The 19,745-nt window shown below is 45.0% G+C and overlaps 1 protein-coding gene across 3 annotated transcripts in view; it reads right to left on the bottom strand.

The window, feature by feature from the left end:
• The window catches only part of tsnax (translin-associated factor X), a 45,443-nt gene extending 25,993 nt beyond the window's left edge, over window positions 1-19,450 (bottom strand). The window contains exons 1-4 of one of the 3 annotated variants that reach the window (XM_045709915.1): window positions 19,142-19,255; window positions 8,164-8,201; window positions 7,443-7,538; window positions 2,575-2,689 (exon numbers count right to left, since the gene is read on the bottom strand). In XM_045709915.1, the coding sequence (XP_045565871.1) occupies window positions 2,575-2,689; window positions 7,443-7,538; window positions 8,164-8,194 (242 nt within the window). In that variant the 5' untranslated portion in view covers window positions 8,195-8,201; window positions 19,142-19,255. 3 annotated transcript variants of the gene reach the window in all.
• Between the last annotated feature and the right edge of the window lie 295 nt (window positions 19,451-19,745).

Below are 19,745 nucleotides of genomic sequence, written 5' to 3'. Positions count from 1 at the left end.
AACCCCCACCTGTGGACGTCGGGCCCTCATACCACCCTCATGGAGTCTGTTTCTGACCGTTTGAGCAGACACATGCACATTTGTGGCCTGCTGAAGGTCATTTTGCAGGGCTCTGGCAGTGCTCCTCCTGCTCCTCCTTGCACAAAGGCGGAGGTAGCGGTCCTGCTGCTGGGTTGTTGCCCTCCTACAGCCTCCTCCACGTCTCCTGATGTACTGGCCTGTCTCCTGGTAGCGCCTCCATGCTCTGGACACTACGCTGACAGACACAGCAAATCTTCTTGCCACAGCTCGCATTGATGTGCCATCCTGGATGAGCTGCACTACCTGAGCCACTTGTGTGGGTTGTAGACTCCGTCTCATGCTACCACTAGAGTGAAAGCACCGCCAGCATTCAAAAGTGACCAAAACATCAGCCAGGAAGCATAGGAACTGAGAAGTGGTCTGTGGTCCCCACCTGCAGAACCACTCCTTTATTGGGGGTGTCTTGCTAATTGCCTATAATTTCCACCTGTCGTCTATTTCATTTGTACAACAGAATGTGAAATTTATTGTCAATCAGTGTTGCTTCCTAAGTGGACAGTTTGATTTCACAGAAGTGTGATTGACTTGGAGTTACATTGTGTTGTTTAAGTGTTCCCTTAATTTTTTGGAGCAGTGTATATTCCAAAAGGAAAAAGATTGTATTTTCAGCTGTTTGATAGTGATAGCACATATCTACCAAATCAAATCAAATCCTAACTAATCAATGACCTTAAAACCTGTTTGGGATAGGGGGCAGTATTTTCACGGCCGGATAAAAACCGTACCCAATTTAATCTGGTTACTACTCCTGCCCAGAAACTAGAATATGCATATAATTAGTAGATTTGGATAGAAACCACCCTAAAGTTTCTAAAACTGTTTGAATGGTGTCTGTGAGTATAACAGAACCCATATGGCAGGCAAAAACCTGAGAAGATTTTATACAGGAAGTGCCCTGTCTGACAATTTGTTCTCCTTCTAGGGCATCTATGTCAAATATACAGCATCTCTGCTGTAACGTGACATTTTCTAAGGCTTCCATTGGCTCTAGGAAGGCGCCAGAAAGTGGAATGAGAGCTCTCCAGTCTCTGGGCGAAAAACAGCAGGGTTTTTTGTGAGTGGTCCTGCTGAGAACAATGACACTGAGGCGCGCGTGCACGAGACGACTCCATGTTTTTCTTTCAGTGTTTGAATGAACACAACGTCGCCCGGTTGGAATTATATCGCTATTTTACGAGAAAAATAGCATAAAAATGTATTTTAAACAGCGTTTGACATGCTTCAAGGTACGGTAATGGAATATTTTGAAATTCTTTGTCACGAAATGCGCCGGCGCGTCACCCTTCGGTTAGTGACTTGAACGCACGAACAAAACGGAGCTATTTGGATATAACTATGGATTATTTCGACCCAAAACAACATTTGTTGTTGAAGTAGAAGTCCTGGGAGTGCATTCTGACGAAGAAGAGCAAAGGTAATCCAATTTTTCTTATAGTAAATCTGATATTAAACACTGCATTTGGCTAACCTAGATGATATTAAACACTGCATTTGGCTAACCTAGATGATATTAAACACTGCATTTGGCTAACTTAGATGCTATTAAACACTGCATTTGGCTAACCTAGATGATATTTAACACTGCATTTGGCTAACCTAGATGATATTTAACACTGCATTTGGCTAACCTAGATGCTATTAAACACTGCATTTGGCTAACCTAGATGATATTAAACACTGCATTTGGCTAACCTAGATGATATTTAACACTGCATTTGGCTAACCTAGATGATATTAAACACTGCATTTGGCTAACCTAGATGATATTTAACACTGCATTTGGCTAACCTAGATGCTATTAAACACTGCATTTGGCTAACCTAGATGCTATTAAACACTGCATTTGGCTAACCTAGATGATATTAAACACTGCATTTGGCTAACCTAGATGATATTAAACACTGCATTTGGCTAACCTAGATGATATTTAACACTGCATTTGGCTAACTTAGATGCTATTAAACACTGCATTTGGCTAACCTAGATGATATTAAACACTGCATTTGGCTAACCTAGATGATATTAAACACTGCATTTGGCTAACCTAGATGATATTAAACACTGCATTTGGCTAACCTAGATGCTATTAAACACTGCATTTGGCTAACCTAGATGCTATTAAACACTGCATTTGGCTAACCTAGATGATATTAAACACTGCATTTGGCTAACCTAGATGATATTTAACACTGCATTTGGCTAACCTAGATGCTATTAAACACTGCATTTGGCTAACCTAGATGCTATTTAACACTGCATTTGGCTAACCTAGATGATATTTAACACTGCATTTGGCTAACCTAGATGATATTAAACACTGCATTTGGCTAACCTAGATGATATTAAACACTGCATTTGATTTGAAACCATAAGAAGTGGCCAAATATATATGAGGTTAACATTTTTCCTATACAGTTTTTTTCTTTCAAACGTGGCCGCTGAGGACCTCCTAAGGACCCTGGAAGACTCCATTTTGTAGTTCAGACAATTTACCTGGTGACTCTGTGCAGTAGAAATATTGTCCTCTTGCTTTCAATGGTGATGTCTCTGCTGAGTTTGACCAGGCGCTCATGCTTGTCATGCTTGGTGTCGAGCTCCTGCTGGAACACTGGCAAGGTAGAAATATCGGATTAGTAGGCTATATAAGAACAGTTTGAAGATAAATACACAACGCGGAGGATGAGAGGACTAAAAACTAGAGTACTAACGGTCAATAGGGATTGGCCATTGGCCCAGTTGTACTGCAAGGACTTCTGATTGGTTAACCCCAGGCAAGGGGGTGGAGGGGTTATAAATGGCTTCCTGTTCATTAGTTCAGTGGAGAATAGCTGAGGACAGGGGACTTCTGATTGGTTAAGGCTACACTGGGACCAGCTAGCTGAGGACAGGCTGGACATCTACCTGCTGGGTATTAACATTACACTGGGACCAGCTAGCTGAGGACAGGCTGGACATCTACCTGCTGGGTATTAACATTACACTGGGACCAGCTAGCTGAGGACAGGCTGGACATCTACCTGCTGGGTATTAACATTACACTGGGACCAGCTAGCTGAGGACAGGCTGGACATCTACCTGCTGGGTATTAACATTACACTGGGACCAGCTAGCTGAGGACAGGCTGGACATCTACCTGCTGGGTATTAACATTACACTGGGACCAGCTAGCTGAGGACAGGCTGGACATCTACCTGCTGGGTATTAACATTACACTGGGACCAGCTAGCTGAGGACAGGCTGGACATCTACCTGCTGGGTATTAACATTACACTGGGACCAGCTAGCTGAGGACAGGCTGGACATCTACCTGCTGGGTATTAACATTACACTGGGACCAGCTAGCTGAGGACAGGCTGGACATCTACCTGCTGGGTATTAACATTACACTGGGACCAGCTAGCTGAGGACAGGCTGGACATCTACCTGCTGGGTATTAACATTACACTGGGACCAGCTAGCTGAGGACAGGCTGGACATCTACCTGCTGGGTATTAACATTACACTGGGACCAGCTAGCTGAGGACAGGCTGGACATCTACCTGCTGGGTATTAACATTACACTGGGACCAGCTAGCTGAGGACAGGCTGGACATCTACCTGCTGGGTATTAACATTACACTGGGACCAGCTAGCTGAGGACAGGCTGGACATCTACCCGCTGGGTATTAACATTACACTGGGACCAGCTAGCTGAGGACAGGCTGGACATCTACCCGCTGGGTATTAACATTACACTGGGACCAGCTAGCTGAGGACAGGCTGGACATCTACCTGCTGGGTATTAACATTACACTGGGACCAGCTAGCTGAGGACAGGCTGGACATCTACCTGCTGGGTATTAACATTACACTGGGACCAGCTAGCTGAGGACAGGCTGGACATCTACCTGCTGGGTATTAACATTACACTGGGACCAGCTAGCTGAGGACAGGCTGGACATCTACCTGCTGGGTATTAACATTACACTGGGACCAGCTAGCTGAGGACAGGCTGGACATCTACCCGCTGGGTATTAACATTACACTGGGACCAGCTAGCTGAGGACAGGCTGGACATCTACCCGCTGGGTATTAACATTACACTGGGACCAGCAAGCTGAGGACAGGCTGGACATCTACCTGCTGGGTATTAACATTACACTGGGACCAGCTAGCTGAGGACAGGCTGGACATCTACCTGCTGGGTATTAACATTACACTGGGACCAGCTAGCTGAGGACAGGCTGGACATCTACCTGCTGGGTATTAACATTACACTGGGACCAGCTAGCTGAGGACAGGCTGGACATCTACCTGCTGGGTATTAACATTACACTGGGACCAGCTAGCTGAGGACAGGCTGGACAGCTACCTGCTGGGTATTAACATTACACTGGGACCAGCTAGCTGAGGACAGGCTGGACATCTACCTGCTGGGTATTAACATTACACTGGGACCAGCTAGCTGAGGACAGGCTGGACATCTACCTGCTGGGTATTAACATTACACTGGGACCAGCTAGCTGAGGACAGGCTGGACAGCTACCTGCTGGGTATTAACATTACACTGGGACCAGCTAGCTGAGGACAGGCTGGACATCTACCTGCTGGGTATTAACATTACACTGGGACCAGCTAGCTGAGGACAGGCTGGACATCTACCTGCTGGGTATTAACATTACACTGGGACCAGCTAGTTGAGGACAGGCTGGACATCTACCTGCTGGGTATTAACATTACACTGGGACCAGCTAGCTGAGGACAGGCTGGACATCTACCTGCTGGGTATTAACATTACACTGGGACCAGCTAGCTGAGGACAGGCTGGACATCTACCTGCTGGGTATTAACATTACACTGGGACCAGCAAGCTGAGGACAGGCTGGACATCTACCTGCTGGGTATTAACATTACACTGGGACCAGCTAGCTGAGGACAGGCTGGACATCTACCTGCTGGGTATTAACATTACACTGGGACCAGCTAGCTGAGGACAGGCTGGACATCTACCTGCTGGGTATTAACATTACACTGGGACCAGCTAGCTGAGGACAGGCTGGACATCTACCTGCTGGGTATTAACATTACACTGGGACCAGCTAGCTGAGGACAGGCTGGACAGCTACCTGCTGGGTATTAACATTACACTGGGACCAGCTAGCTGAGGACAGGCTGGACATCTACCTGCTGGGTATTAACATTACACTGGGACCAGCTAGCTGAGGACAGGCTGGACATCTACCTGCTGGGTATTAACATTACACTGGGACCAGCTAGCTGAGGACAGGCTGGACATCTACCAGCTGGGTATTAACATTACACTGGGACCAGCTAGCCGAGGACAGGCTGGACATCTACCCGCTGGGTATTAACATTACACTGGGACCAGCTAGCCGAGGACAGGCTGGACATCTACCCGCTGGGTATTAACATTACACTGGGACCAGCTAGCCGAGGACAGGCTGGACATCTACCCGCTGGGTATTAACATTACACTGGGACCAGCTAGCCGAGGACAGGCTGGACATCTACCCGCTGGGTATTAACATTACACTGGGACCAGCTAGCCGAGGACAGGCTGGACATCTACCCGCTGGGTATTAACATTACACTGGGACCAGCTAGCCGAGGACAGGCTGGACATCTACCCGCTGGGTATTAACATTACACTGGGACCAGCTAGCTGAGGACAGGCTGGACATCTACCCGCTGGGTATTAACATTACACTGGGACCAGCTAGCTGAGGACAGGCTGGACATCTACCTGCTGGGTATTAACATTACACTGGGACCAGCTAGCTGAGGACAGGCTGGACATCTACCCGCTGGGTATTAACATTACACTGGGACCAGCTAGCTGAGGACAGGCTGGACATCTACCTGCTGGGTATTAACATTACACTGGGACCAGCTAGCTGAGGACAGGCTGGACATCTACCTGCTGGGTATTAACATTACACTGGGACCAGCTAGCTGAGGACAGGCTGGACATCTACCTGCTGGGTATTAACATTACACTGGGACCAGCTAGCTGAGGACAGGCTGGACATCTACCTGCTGGGTATTAACATTACACTGGGACCAGCTAGCTGAGGACAGGCTGGACATCTACCTGCTGGGTATTAACATTACACTGGGACCAGCTAGCTGAGGACAGGCTGGACATCTACCTGCTGGGTATTAACATTACACTGGGACCAGCTAGCTGAGGACAGGCTGGACATCTACCTGCTGGGTATTAACATTACACTGGGACCAGCTAGCTGAGGACAGGCTGGACATCTACCCGCTGGGTATTAACATTACACTGGGACCAGCTAGCTGAGGACAGGCTGGACATCTACCTGCTGGGTATTAACATTACACTGGGACCAGCTAGCTGAGGACAGGCTGGACATCTACCTGCTGGGTATTAACATTACACTGGGACCAGCTAGCTGAGGACAGGCTGGACATCTACCTGCTGGGTATTAACATTACACTGGGACCAGCTAGCTGAGGACAGGCTGGACATCTACCTGCTGGGTATTAACATTACACTGGGACCAGCTAGCTGAGGACAGGCTGGACATCTACCCGCTGGGTATTAACATTACACTGGGACCAGCTAGCTGAGGACAGGCTGGACATCTACCCGCTGGGTATTAACATTACACTGGGACCAGCAAGCTGAGGACAGGCTGGACATCTACCTGCTGGGTATTAACATTACACTGGGACCAGCTAGCTGAGGACAGGCTGGCATCTACCTGCTGGGTATTAACATTACACTGGGACCAGCTAGCTGAGGACAGGCTGGACATCTACCTGCTGGGTATTAACATTACACTGGGACCAGCTAGCTGAGGACAGGCTGGACATCTACCTGCTGGGTATTAACATTACACTGGGACCAGCTAGCTGAGGACAGGCTGGACATCTACCCGCTGGGTATTAACATTACACTGGGACCAGCTAGCTGAGGACAGGCTGGACATCTACCCGCTGGGTATTAACATTACACTGGGACCAGCAAGCTGAGGACAGGCTGGACATCTACCTGCTGGGTATTAACATTACACTGGGACCAGCTAGCTGAGGACAGGCTGTCCTCTCTGAATAAACCTATTTTTCTCCCCCTGATTTGCTTTGGGGGGTTGTGTTATTGAAGAATAACAGAAACTGCTAACAGCTGCATCTCATTCTACCACAACTATAATGGTATGATTAGTAGTGAAGAGAGAGGAGGTGGTGAAGAGGGGGAGGGAGAGGAGGAGGTGAAGAGGGGTAGGGAGAAGGGGGAGTAAAGGGAGAGGAGGTGGTGAAGAGGGGGAGGTGGAAGGAGGAGTGTACTCTGGGCTGAATGTACATTCAGGTACCACAGGAAATGATCTAGTGGATACCTTTGAATGCAGACATCACAGGTGATGTCAAGTTATCTCCTGTGTCGCGGTCATCTGTTTTCTGACTGGTCTTCATCCTCCGAGGATACCCTTCACCTGAGGAGGGGCGGCAGGTAGCCTCGTGGTTAGAGCGTTGGACTAGAAAGGCTGCTGGATCGAATCCCCGAGCTGACAAGGTACAAATCTGTCGTTCTGACCCTGAATAAGGCAGTTAACACACTGTTCCTAGGCCCTCATTGAAAATAAGAATTAGTTTTTAACTGACTTGCCCAGTTAAATAAAGGTAAAATGTTTAAAAAAAGCAGAGAGACAGGGAGATTACAGATGAGGACATCCTTTACCTGAGGAGAGACAGGGAGATTACAGATGAGGACATCCTTTACCTGAGGAGAGACAGGGAGATTACAGATGAGGACATCCTTTACCTGAGGAGAGAGACAGGGAGATTACAGATGAGGATATCCTTTACCTGAGGAGAGACAGGGAGATTACAGATGAGGACATCCTTTACCTGAGGAGAGAGACAGGGAGATTACAGATGAGGACATCCTTTACCTGAGGAGAGAGACAGGGAGATTACAGATGAGGACATCCTTTACCTGAGGAGAGACAGGGAGATTACAGATGAGGACATCCTTTACCTGAGGACAGGGAGATTACAGATGAGGACATCCTTTACCTGAGGAGAGACAGGGAGATTACAGATGAGGACATCCTTTACCTGAGGACAGGGAGATTACAGATGAGGACATCCTTTACCTGAGGAGAGAGACAGGGAGATTACAGATGAGGACATCCTTTACCTGAGGAGAGACAGGGAGATTACAGATGAGGATCTCCTTTACCTGAGGAGAGACAGGGAGATTACAGATGAGGACATCCTTTACCTGAGGAGAGACAGGGAGATTACAGATGAGGACATCCTTTACCTGAGGAGAGACAGGGAGATTACAGATGAGGACATCCTTTACCTGAGGAGAGACAGGGAGATTACAGATGAGGACATCCTTTACCTGAGGAGAGACAGGGAGATTACAGATGAGGACATCCCTGAGATATCTACTGCAGCCCTCATCCTCCACATACAGCACCCGTTCACTCCCCCTATCTGAGATATCTACTGCAGCCCTCATCCTCCACATACAGCACCCGTTCACTCCCCCCTATCTGAGATATCTACTGCAGCCCTCATCCTCCACATACAGCACCCGTTCACTCCCCCCTATCTGAGATATCTACTTCAGCCCTCATCCTCCACATACAACACCCGTTCTGCCAGTCACATTCTGTTAAAGGTCCCCAAAGTACACACATCCCTGGGTCGCTCGTCTTTTCAGTTCGATGCAGCTAGCGACTGGAACGAGCTGCAACAAACACTCAAACTGCACAGTTTTATCTCCATCTCTTCATTCAAAGACTCAATCATGGAAACTTACTGACAGTTGTGGCTGCTTCGAGTGATGTATTGTTGTCTCTACCTTCTTGCCCTTTGTGCTGTTGTCTGTGCCCAATAATGGTTGTACCCTGTGCTGCTGCCATGTTGTGTTGCTACCATGTTGTTGTCATGCTGTGTTGCTGCCATGCTGTGTTGTCATGTGTTGCTACCATGCTGTGTTGTCATGTGTTGCTACCATGCTGTGTTGTCATGTTGTGTTGCTGCCATGCTGTGTTGTCATGTGTTGCTACCATGCTGTGTTGTCATGTTGTGTTGCTACCATGTTGTTGTCATGTTGTGTTGCTGCCATGCTGTGTTGTCATGTGTTGCTGCCATGCTGTGTTGTCATGTGTTGCTGCCATGCTGTGTTGTCATGTGTTGCTACTATGCTGTGTTGTCATGTGTTGCTACCATGTTGTTGTCATGTTGTGTTGCTACCATGCTGTGTTGTCATGTGTTGCTGCCTTGCTGTGTTGTCATGTGTTGCTACCATGCTGTGTTGTCATGTGTTGCTACCATGCTGTGTTGTCATGTGTTGCTGCCATGCTGTGTTGTCATGTGTTGCTACCATGCTGTGTTGTCTTGTGTTGCTGCCATGCTGTGTTGTCATGTTGTGTTGCTGCCATGCTGTGTTGTCATGTGTTGCTGCCATGCTGTGTTGTCATGTTGTGTTGCTGCCATGCTGTGTTGTCATGTGTTGCTACCATGCTGTGTTGTCATGTGTTGCTGCCATGCTGTGTTGTCTTGTGTTGCTGCCATGCTGTGTTGTCATGTTGTGTTGCTGCCATGCTGTGTTGTCATGTTGTGTTGCTGCCATGTTGTTGTCATGTTGTGTTGCTGCCATGCTGTGTTGTCATGTGTTGCTGCCATGCTGTTGTCATGTTGTGTTGCTGCCATGCTGTGTTGTCATGTGTTGCTGCCATGCTGTGTTGTCATGTGTTGCTGCCATGCTGTGTTGTCATGTGTTGCTGCCATGTTGTGTTGTCATGTTGTGTTGCTACCATGCTGTGTTGTCATGTGTTGCTGCCATGTTGTGTTGTCATGTTGTGTTGCTGCCATGCTGTGTTGTCATGTGTTGCTGCCATGCTGTGTTGTCATGTTGTGTTGCTGCCATGCTGTGTTGTCATGTGTTGCTGCCATGCTGTGTTGTCTTGTGTTGCTACCATGCTGTGTTGTCTTGTGTTGCTACCATGCTGTGTTGTCATGTTGTGTTGCTGCCATGCTGTGTTGTCATGTGTTGCTACCATGCTGTGTTGTCATGTGTTGCTACCATGCTGTGTTGTCTTGTGTTGCTGCCATGCTGTGTTGTCATGTTGTGTTGCTGCCATGCTGTGTTGTCATGTGTTGCTGCCATGCTGTGTTGTCATGTTGTGTTGCTGCCATGCTGTGTTGTCATGTGTTGCTACCATGCTGTGTTGTCATGTGTTGCTGCCATGCTGTGTTGTCATGTTGTGTTGCTGCCATGCTGTGTTGTCATGTTGTGTTGCTGCCATGCTGTGTTGTCATGTTGTGTTGCTGCCATGCTGTGTTGTCATGTTGTGTTGCTGCCATGCTGTGTTGTCATGTGTTGCTGCCATGCTGTTGTCATGTTGTGTTGCTGCCATGCTGTGTTGTCATGTGTTGCTGCCATGCTGTGTTGTCATGTGTTGCTGCCATGCTGTGTTGTCATGTGTTGCTGCCATGTTGTGTTGTCATGTTGTGTTGCTACCATGCTGTGTTGTCATGTGTTGCTGCCATGTTGTGTTGTCATGTTGTGTTGCTGCCATGCTGTGTTGTCATGTGTTGCTGCCATGCTGTGTTGTCATGTTGTGTTGCTGCCATGCTGTGTTGTCATGTGTTGCTGCCATGCTGTGTTGTCTTGTGTTGCTACCATGCTGTGTTGTCTTGTGTTGCTACCATGCTGTGTTGTCATGTTGTGTTGCTGCCATGCTGTGTTGTCATGTTGTGTTGCTGCCATGCTGTGTTGTCATGTTGTGTTGCTGCCATGCTGTGTTGTCTTGTGTTGCTGCCATGCTGTGTTGTCATGTGTTGCTGCCATGCTGTGTTGTCATGTGTTGCTGCCATGCTGTGTTGTCATGTGTTGCTGCCATGCTGTGTTGTCATGTGTTGCTGCCATGCTGTGTTGTCTTGTGTTGCTGCCATGCTGTGTTGTCTTGTGTTGCTGCCATGCTGTGTTGTCTTGTGTTGCTGCCATGCTGTGTTGTCATGTGTTGCTGCCATGCTGTGTTGTCATGTGTTGCTACCATGCTGTGTTGTCATGTGTTGCTGCCATGCTGTGTTGTCATGTTGTGTTGCTGCCATGCTGTGTTGTCATGTTGTGTTGCTGCCATGCTGTGTTGTCTTGTGTTGCTACCATGTTGTTGTCATGTGTTGCTGCCATGCTGTGTTGTCTTGTGTTGCTACCATGTTGTTGTCTTGTGTTGCTACCATGCTGTGTTGTCATGTGTTGCTGCCATGCTGTGTCGTCATGTGTTGCTGCCATGCTGTGTTGTCATGTGTTGCTGCCATGCTGTGTTGTCATGTGTTGCTGCCATGCTGTGTTGTCATGTGTTGCTGCCATGCTGTGTTGTCATGTGTTGCTGCCATGCTGTGTTGTCATGTGTTGCTGCCATGCTGTGTTGTCATGTGTTGCTGCCATGCTGTGTTGTCATGTGTTGCTACCATGCTGTGTTGCTGCCATGCTGTGTTGTCATGTTGTGTTGCTACCATGCTGTGTTGTCATGCTGTGTTGCTGCCATGCTGTGTTGTCATGTTGTGTTGCTGCCATGCTGTGTTGTCATGTTGTGTTGCTGCCATGCTGTGTTGTCATGTTGTGTTGCTGCCATGCTGTGTTGTCATGTTGTGTTGCTGCCATGCTGTTGTCATGTTGTGTTGCTGCCATGCTGTGTTGTCATGTGTTGCTGCCATGCTGTGTTGTCATGTGTTGCTGCCATGCTGTTGTCATGTTGTGTTGCTGCCATGCTGTGTTGTCATGTGTTGCTGCCATGCTGTGTTGTCATGTGTTGCTGCCATGCTGTGTTGTCATGTGTTGCTGCCATGTTGTGTTGTCATGTTGTGTTGCTACCATGCTGTGTTGTCATGTGTTGCTGCCATGTTGTGTTGTCATGTTGTGTTGCTGCCATGCTGTGTTGTCATGTTGTGTTGCTACCATGTTGTTGTCATGTTGTGTTGTTATCATGCTGTGTTGTCATGTGTTGCTGCCATGCTGTGTTGTTGTCTTATGTCTCTCTTTATGTCGTGTTGTGTTGTCTCTCTTGTCGTGATGTGTGTTTTGTCCTATATTTTTATTTTATTTATTTATATTTTTAATCCCAGCTCCCGTCCCCGCAGGAGGCCTATTGCCTTTTGGTAGGTCGTCATTGTAAATAAGAATTTGTTCTTAAATGACTTGCCCAGTTAAATAAAGGTTCAATAAAATACCCTTCACCTGACGAGAAATATTACAGAGATTACAGATGAAAGATTCATATTATATTTAAGTAATACAGCACCTCGGGGGTTTGTGGTATATGGCCAATATACCACGGCGAAGTAATGTTCTTAGGCACAACACAACGTGGAGTGCCTGGATACAGCCCTTAGCTGTGGTGTATTGGCCATATACCACAAACCCCCGAGGTGCCTTAATGCTATTATAAACTGGTTACCAACATAATTAAAAGACTTAATACCCATGTTATATGGTCTGTTATAAACTGGGTGGCTCAAGCCCTGAATGCTGATTGGCTGACAGACGTGGTATATCAGACCCTATACCACATGTATGACTAGGGTTGCAAAAGGTCGGAAACTTAAGGCTGGGGATTTTGTTTAAATTCATCAAAATAAATAGCTTATAACAGAGAACCTTTTTGTGGGATACACACAATGTAATTCTAGGTCTTTTGGCATATTTTGGTTAAACTATCCCCAATTCAATGGAATTGCAACCCTCTGCATGCACAGTGCATTCTTCCATCACATGTACAGCTGATTCTCAAGATCTTGCACACTAATGAGACGCTATTGAGCCCACACTACTACACTGTCTGAGCCACGGACTACATGCTTTCTGGTAAGGTTTGATTACAGTGAATATTTTTTATATGACATACATGATTTTTTTGTTAAATAGTAAATAGTAGCCTACAGCAAAGTGTGTTTTAAATAATTTCTAACTTGTTAACAATTTCTGCTACTTAGTTTTTGCTACTATGTGGGTTTTAGCTTGCTTGAGCCTGCTAACTAAAGGAGTGTTAATTCACCTGTTTCCATACATGTTTCATTTTAACAAAGGAGTTGTTTAATCTAACTGCTTAACAATTTTTCTGTACATTGAATTGTATTTATTTATTTTTACACATTTTTCCCTAATCTTTACAGGAAAATGCCATGGGCACTATCTGATGTGTGGAGACATTTCACTGCAGCTAATATAGAAGGAAAAGCTGTGTACATGTGCTAATACTGGGCCAAATCATATGTGAAGAATGCAACATAGATGCAGAATCATCTGGCCAAGTGCATAAAGTTCCCTCAGCGCTCACAACAAGCAACGTCTGACTAAAGTCCCTCTACTTCTATTGGAGGTGGCAGCGTAGCCTAGTGGTTGGAGCGTTGGACTAGTAACCGATAGGTAACTGCAGTTAACTGCCTTGTTCAGGGGTACAACGACAGATTTTGTACCTTGTCAGCTCGGGGATTCGATCTTGCAACCTTTCGGTTAATAGTCCAACAAGGACCAGTCAATCTGGACCCTCTCTTCCTAAAATGATCAGCCGAAATTGTTGCAACCCCTATTACTAGCCTGTTCAACCTCTCTTTCGTATCGTTTGAGATCCCCAAAGATTGGAAAGCTGCCGCGGTCATACCCCTCATCAAAGGGGGAGACACTCTAGACCCAAACTGTTACAGACCTATATCTATCCTACCCTGCCTTTCTAAAGTCTTCGAAAGCCAAGTAAACAAACAGATCACCGACCATTTCGAATCCCACCGTACCTTCTCCGCTATGCAATCTGGTTTCAGAGCTGGTCATGGGTGCACCTCAGCCACGCTCAAGGTCCTAAACGATATCATAACCGCCATCGATAAGAGACAATACTGTGCAGCTCTATTCATCGACCTGGCCAAGACTTTCGACTCTGTCAATCACCACATTCTTATCGGCAGACTCAACAGCCTTGGTTTCTCAAACAACTGCCTCGCCTGGTTCACCAACTACTTCTCAGACAGAGTTCAGTGTGTCAAATCGGAGGGCCTGTTGTCTGGATCTCTGGCAGTCTCTATGGGGGTGCCACAGGGTTCAATTCACGAGCCAACTCTTTTCTCTGTATATATCAACGATGTCACTCTTGCTGCTGGTGATTCCCTGATCCACCTCTACGCAGACGATACCATTCTGTATACATCTGGCCCTTCTTTGGACACTGTGTTAACTTCTTCGGGCTAGGGGGCAGTATTCGGAAGTTTGGATAAATGAGGTGCCCAAAGTAAACTGCCTGTTACTCAGGCCCAGAAGCTATATATTGGTAGTATTCGATAGAAAACACTCTAAGGTTTCCAAAACTGTTAAAATAATGTCTGTGAGTATAACAGAACTGATATGGCTGGCAAAAACCAGAGGACAAAGTTTATCAGTTCTGACATCTACAAATACCTAGCATCACTACTCTGGATGGTTCTGACTTGTGTCAGAACCATGTGGACAACTACAAATACCTAGGTGTCTAGTTAGACTGTAAACTCTCCTTCCAGACTCACATTAAACATCTCCAATCCAAAATTAAATCTAGAATCGGCTCCCTATTTCGCAAACAAAGCACACTTCACTCATGCTGCCAAACATACCCTCGTAAAACTGACTATCCTACCGATCCTTGACTTCGGCAATGTCATTTACAAAATAGCCTCCAACACTCTACTCAGCAAACTGGATGCAGTCTATCACAGTGCCATCCGTTTTGTCACCAAAGCCCCATATATACTACCCACCACTGTAACCTGTATGCTCTCGTTGGCTGGACCTCGCTACATATTCCTCACCAAACCCACTGGCACCAGGTCATCTATAAGTCTCTGCTAGGTAAAGCCCCGCCTTATCTCAGCTCACTGGTCACCATAGCAGCACCCACCTGTAGCACGCGCTCCAGCAGGTATATCTCACTGGTCTCCCCCAAAGCCAATTCCTCGTTTGGCTGCCTTTCCTTCCTTCTGCTGCCAATGACTGGAACGAACTGCAAAAATCACTGAAGCTGGAGACTCATATCTCCCTCACTAGCTTTAATAAGCACCAGCTGTCAGAGCAGCTCACAGGTCACTGCACCTGTACATAGCCCATCTGTAAATAGCCCATCCAACTACCTCATCCCCTACTGTTTTGTTTTTTGCACCCCAGTATCTCTACTTGCACATTCATCTTCTGCACATCTATCACTCCAGTCTCTATCATTCCAGTGCTTAATTGCTTACCGTAATTTCCGGACTATTGAGCGCACCTGAATATAAGTTGTTACTGTCTATTATCTATCCTTTACCCCTACCTACAGTATACTGCTGTTACTGTCTATTATCTATCCTTTACCCCTACCTACAGTATACTGCTGTTACTGTCTATTATCTATCCTTTACCCCTACCTACAGTATACTGCTGTTACTGTCTATTATCTATCCTTTACCCCTACCTACAGTATACTGCTGTTACTGTCTATTATCTATCCTTTACCCCTACCTACAGTATACTGCTGTTACTGTCTATTATCTATCCTTTACCCCTACCTACAGTATACTGCTGTTACTGTCTATTATCTATCCTTTACCCCTACCTACAGTATACTGCTGTTACTGTCTATTACCTATCCTTTACCCCTACCTACAGTATACTGCTGCTACTGTCTATTATCTATCCTTTACCCCTACCTACAGTATACTGCTGTTACTGTCTATTATCTATCCTTTACCCCTACCTACAGTATACTGCTGTTACTGTCTATTATCTATCCTTTACCCCTACCTACAGTATACTGCTGTTACTGTCTATTATCTATCCTTTATCCCTACCTACAGTATACTGCTGCTACTGTCTATTATCTATCCTTTACCCCTACCTACAGTATACTGCTGTTACTGTCTATTATCTATCCTTTACCCCTACCTACAGTATACTGCTGTTACTGTCTATTATCTATCCTTTACCCCTACCTACAGTATACTGCTGCTACTGTCTATTATCTATCCTTTACCCCTACCTACAGTATACTGCTGTTACTGTCTATTATCTATCCTTTACCCCTACCTACAGTATACTGCTGTTACTGTCTATTATCTATCCTTTATCCCTACCTACAGTATACTGCTGCTACTGTCTATTATCTATCCTTTACCCCTACCTACAGTATACTGCTGTTACTGTCTCTCTATCCTTTACCCCTACCTACAGTATACTGCTGTTACTGTCTATTATCTATCCTTTACCCCTACCTACAGTATACTGCTGTTACTGTCTATTATCTATCCTTTACCCCTACCTACAGTATACTGCTGTTACTGTCTATTATCTATCCTTTACCCCTACCTACAGTATACTGCTGCTACTGTCTATTACCTATCCTTTACCCCTACCTACAGTATACTGCTGCTACTGTCTATTATCTATCCTTTACCCCTACCTACAGTATACTGCTGTTACTGTCTATTATCTATCCTTTACCCCTACCTACAGTATACTGCTGTTACTGTCTATTATCTATCCTTTACCCCTACCTACAGTATACTGCTGTTACTGTCTATTATCTATCCTTTACCCCTACCTACTGTATACTGCTGTTACTGTCTATTATCTATCCTTTACCCCTACCTACTGTATACTGCTGTTACTGTCTATTATCTATCCTTTACCCCTACCTACAGTATACTGCTGTTACTGTCTATTACCTATCCTTTACCCCTACCTACAGTATACTGCTGTTACTGTCTATTATCTATCCTTTACCCCTACCTACAGTATACTGCTGCTACTGTCTATTATCTATCCTGTTGTCTAGTCTAGAGGTCGATTTCAAGTTTTCATAATCGGTATTTTTGGACACCGATTTGCCTATTTTTTATTTTTTTTATTTAACTAGGCAAGTCAGTTAAGAACACATTCTTATTTTCAATGACGGCCTAGGAACGGTGGGTTAACTGCCTTGTTCAGTGGCAGAACGACAGATTTTTACCTTGTCAGCTCGGGGATTCGTTTTTGCAACCTTCCGGTTACTAGTCCAACGCTCTAACCACCTGCCTTACATTGCACTCCACGAGGAGCCTGCATGGCAGGCTGACTACCTGTTACGCGAGGGCAGCAAGAAGCCAAGGTAAGTTGTTAGCTAGCATTAAACTTATCTTATAAAAAACTATCAATCTTAACATAATCAGTAGTTAACTACACATGGTTGATGATATTACTAGTTTATCTAACGTGTCCTGCGTTGCATATAATCGATGCCTATTAATTTCTCATCGAATCACAGCCTACTTTGACAAACGGGTGATGATTTAACAAGCGCATTTGCAAAAAAAGCACTGTCGTTGCACCAATGTACCTAACCATAAACATCAATGCCTTTCTTTAAAATCAATACACAAGTATATATTTTTAAACCTGCATATTTAGTTAATATTGCCTGCTAACATGAATTTCTTATAACTAGGGAAATTGTGTCACTTCTCTTACATTCCGTGCAAGCAGTTAGGGTATATGCAGCAGTTTGGGTCGCCTGGCTCGTTGCAAACTGTGTGAAGTCCATTTATTCCTAACAAAGACCGTAATTAATTTGCCAGAATTGTACATAATTATGACATAACATAATTTCCGGACTGTTAAGCGCACCTGAATATAAGCCGCACCCACTGAATATTTTTTTATTTATTTTTTTAACATAAATAAGCCGCATGTCTATAAGCCGCAGGTGCCTACCGGTACATTGAAACAAATGAACTTTACACAGGCTTTAACGAAACACGGCTTGTAACAAAAAATTACAAATTTGCAGTAAACAGTAGCCTACCAAGAAAGTCATTGGTCACTATCTTCCTCCTCCTGTGCACTGAAACAAACCACTGAAGTCATCTCCTTTCAAAAAAAATTGAAAGCGGGAAAAATCCATATATTAGCCGCGTCATTGTTTAAGCCGCGAGGTTCAAAGCCTGGGAAAAAAGTTGCGGCTTATAGTCCGGAAATTACGGTAATTGTAATTATTTCGCCACTATGGCCCATTTATTGCCTTACCTCCCTAATCTTACCTCATTTGCACACACTGTACATAGACTTTTTCTATTGTGTCATTGACTGTATTTTTTGTTCATTCCATTCCATGTTTAACTATGTGCTGTGGTTAGTGTCACACTGCCATGCTTAATCTTGGCCAGGTCGCAGTTGTAAATGAGAACTTGTTCTCAACTTCCCTACCTGGTTAAATAAAGGACTTGTTCTCAACTAGCCTACCTGGTTAAATAAAGGACTTGTTCTCAACTAGCCTACCTGGTTAAATAAAGGACTTGTTCTCAACTGGCCTACCTGGTTAAATAAAGTACTTGTTCTCAACTAGCCTACCTGGTTAAATAAAGGACTTGTTCTCAACTAGCCTACCTGGTTAAATAAAGGACTTGTTCTCAACTGGCCTACCTGGTTAAATAAAGGACCCTAGGTATGACAAAACATGTATTTTTACTGCTCTAATTACATTGGTAACCAGTTTATGATATCAATAAGGCACCTTGTGGGTTTGTGGTATATGGCCAATATACCACAGCTAAGGGCTTGGGCTGTATCCAGGCACTCCGCGTCGCGGAACATCGGCCATATACCACACCTCCTTGGGCCGTATTACTTAAATACACCACAGCTTTTAGCCAATCAGCATTCAGGGTTCAAACCACTAGGTTTATAATTTACATTATAAACGGTATGACAAAACATGTATTTTTACTGCTCTAATTAAATTGGTAACCAGTTTATAATAGCAATAAGGCACCTCGGTAAGGGATGTATCCAGGCACTACGCGTTGCGTTAGGGCTAAGAACAGCCATTAGCCGAGGTATATTGTTCATCTACCAAACCCCATTGGGGCTGAGTGCATAAATATAGCGAGTGTAGGCTTTATAGAACAAACGTGATTAGCTAGCTAGCTATGTGGAGCTGCATTGATGAGAAATTAGGACTCGTCTGCAGTTTCTGCCCCGTATCAAATCCAGAGCATAGCGACTTTACACATCATACATAATGTTAATAATGAATTTGATTACCTTCCCGCTTGCTCATAACTTCTATATAATCGTATTATCGTACAGGAATGTTCTTGTTTTACAGTTACCTAGCTAGCAGCATTTGATTACAACCTGAACTGCCTGTTTATTTGTGATTGTGTGCAAGTTGAAGAAGCATGATACACATGTAAATCGCCTTAACCATTATAGTTATTTTGAGTCATAAAATATATTTTCAGAAAAACAGAAGGATACGAGAAGAATACTGAAAAACCTTATACAATGTTTGCATTATTTTATATAATGTAGAATAGTAAACACAAACCTTTGGTGTATTCCAATTTTCCGGCATTCTTAGGGGCACCCCATTCTTTTGGAGCGATGCATTTTGGGAAATGTAGTTTCTGGGTGAAGAGACGTGGTGTCCGTTATGATCAGGTTTTTTAATAAAAATGTATTTGTCAACTTTTGTTCAAAATAGATGGGCTATAGGCAAATGGCAATGATGCTTATGTAGCCTATGTAATAAATCAGCCTATACTAACAAGATTCCCCGGCTTTGTAATACTTAGGTTACAAAGCCAACACCTCCTTTGGCTGCCTTCCAGTTCTCTGCTGCCAGTGACTGGAACGAATTGCAAAA

This window comes from Salmo salar, chromosome ssa28 (genome assembly GCF_905237065.1).
Source record: "Salmo salar chromosome ssa28, Ssal_v3.1, whole genome shotgun sequence".
Lineage (NCBI taxonomy): Eukaryota > Metazoa > Chordata > Actinopteri > Salmoniformes > Salmonidae > Salmo > Salmo salar.
The sequence above is the reverse complement of the archived record's forward strand: the minus strand, read 5'-3'. Positions and strand labels throughout refer to the sequence as shown.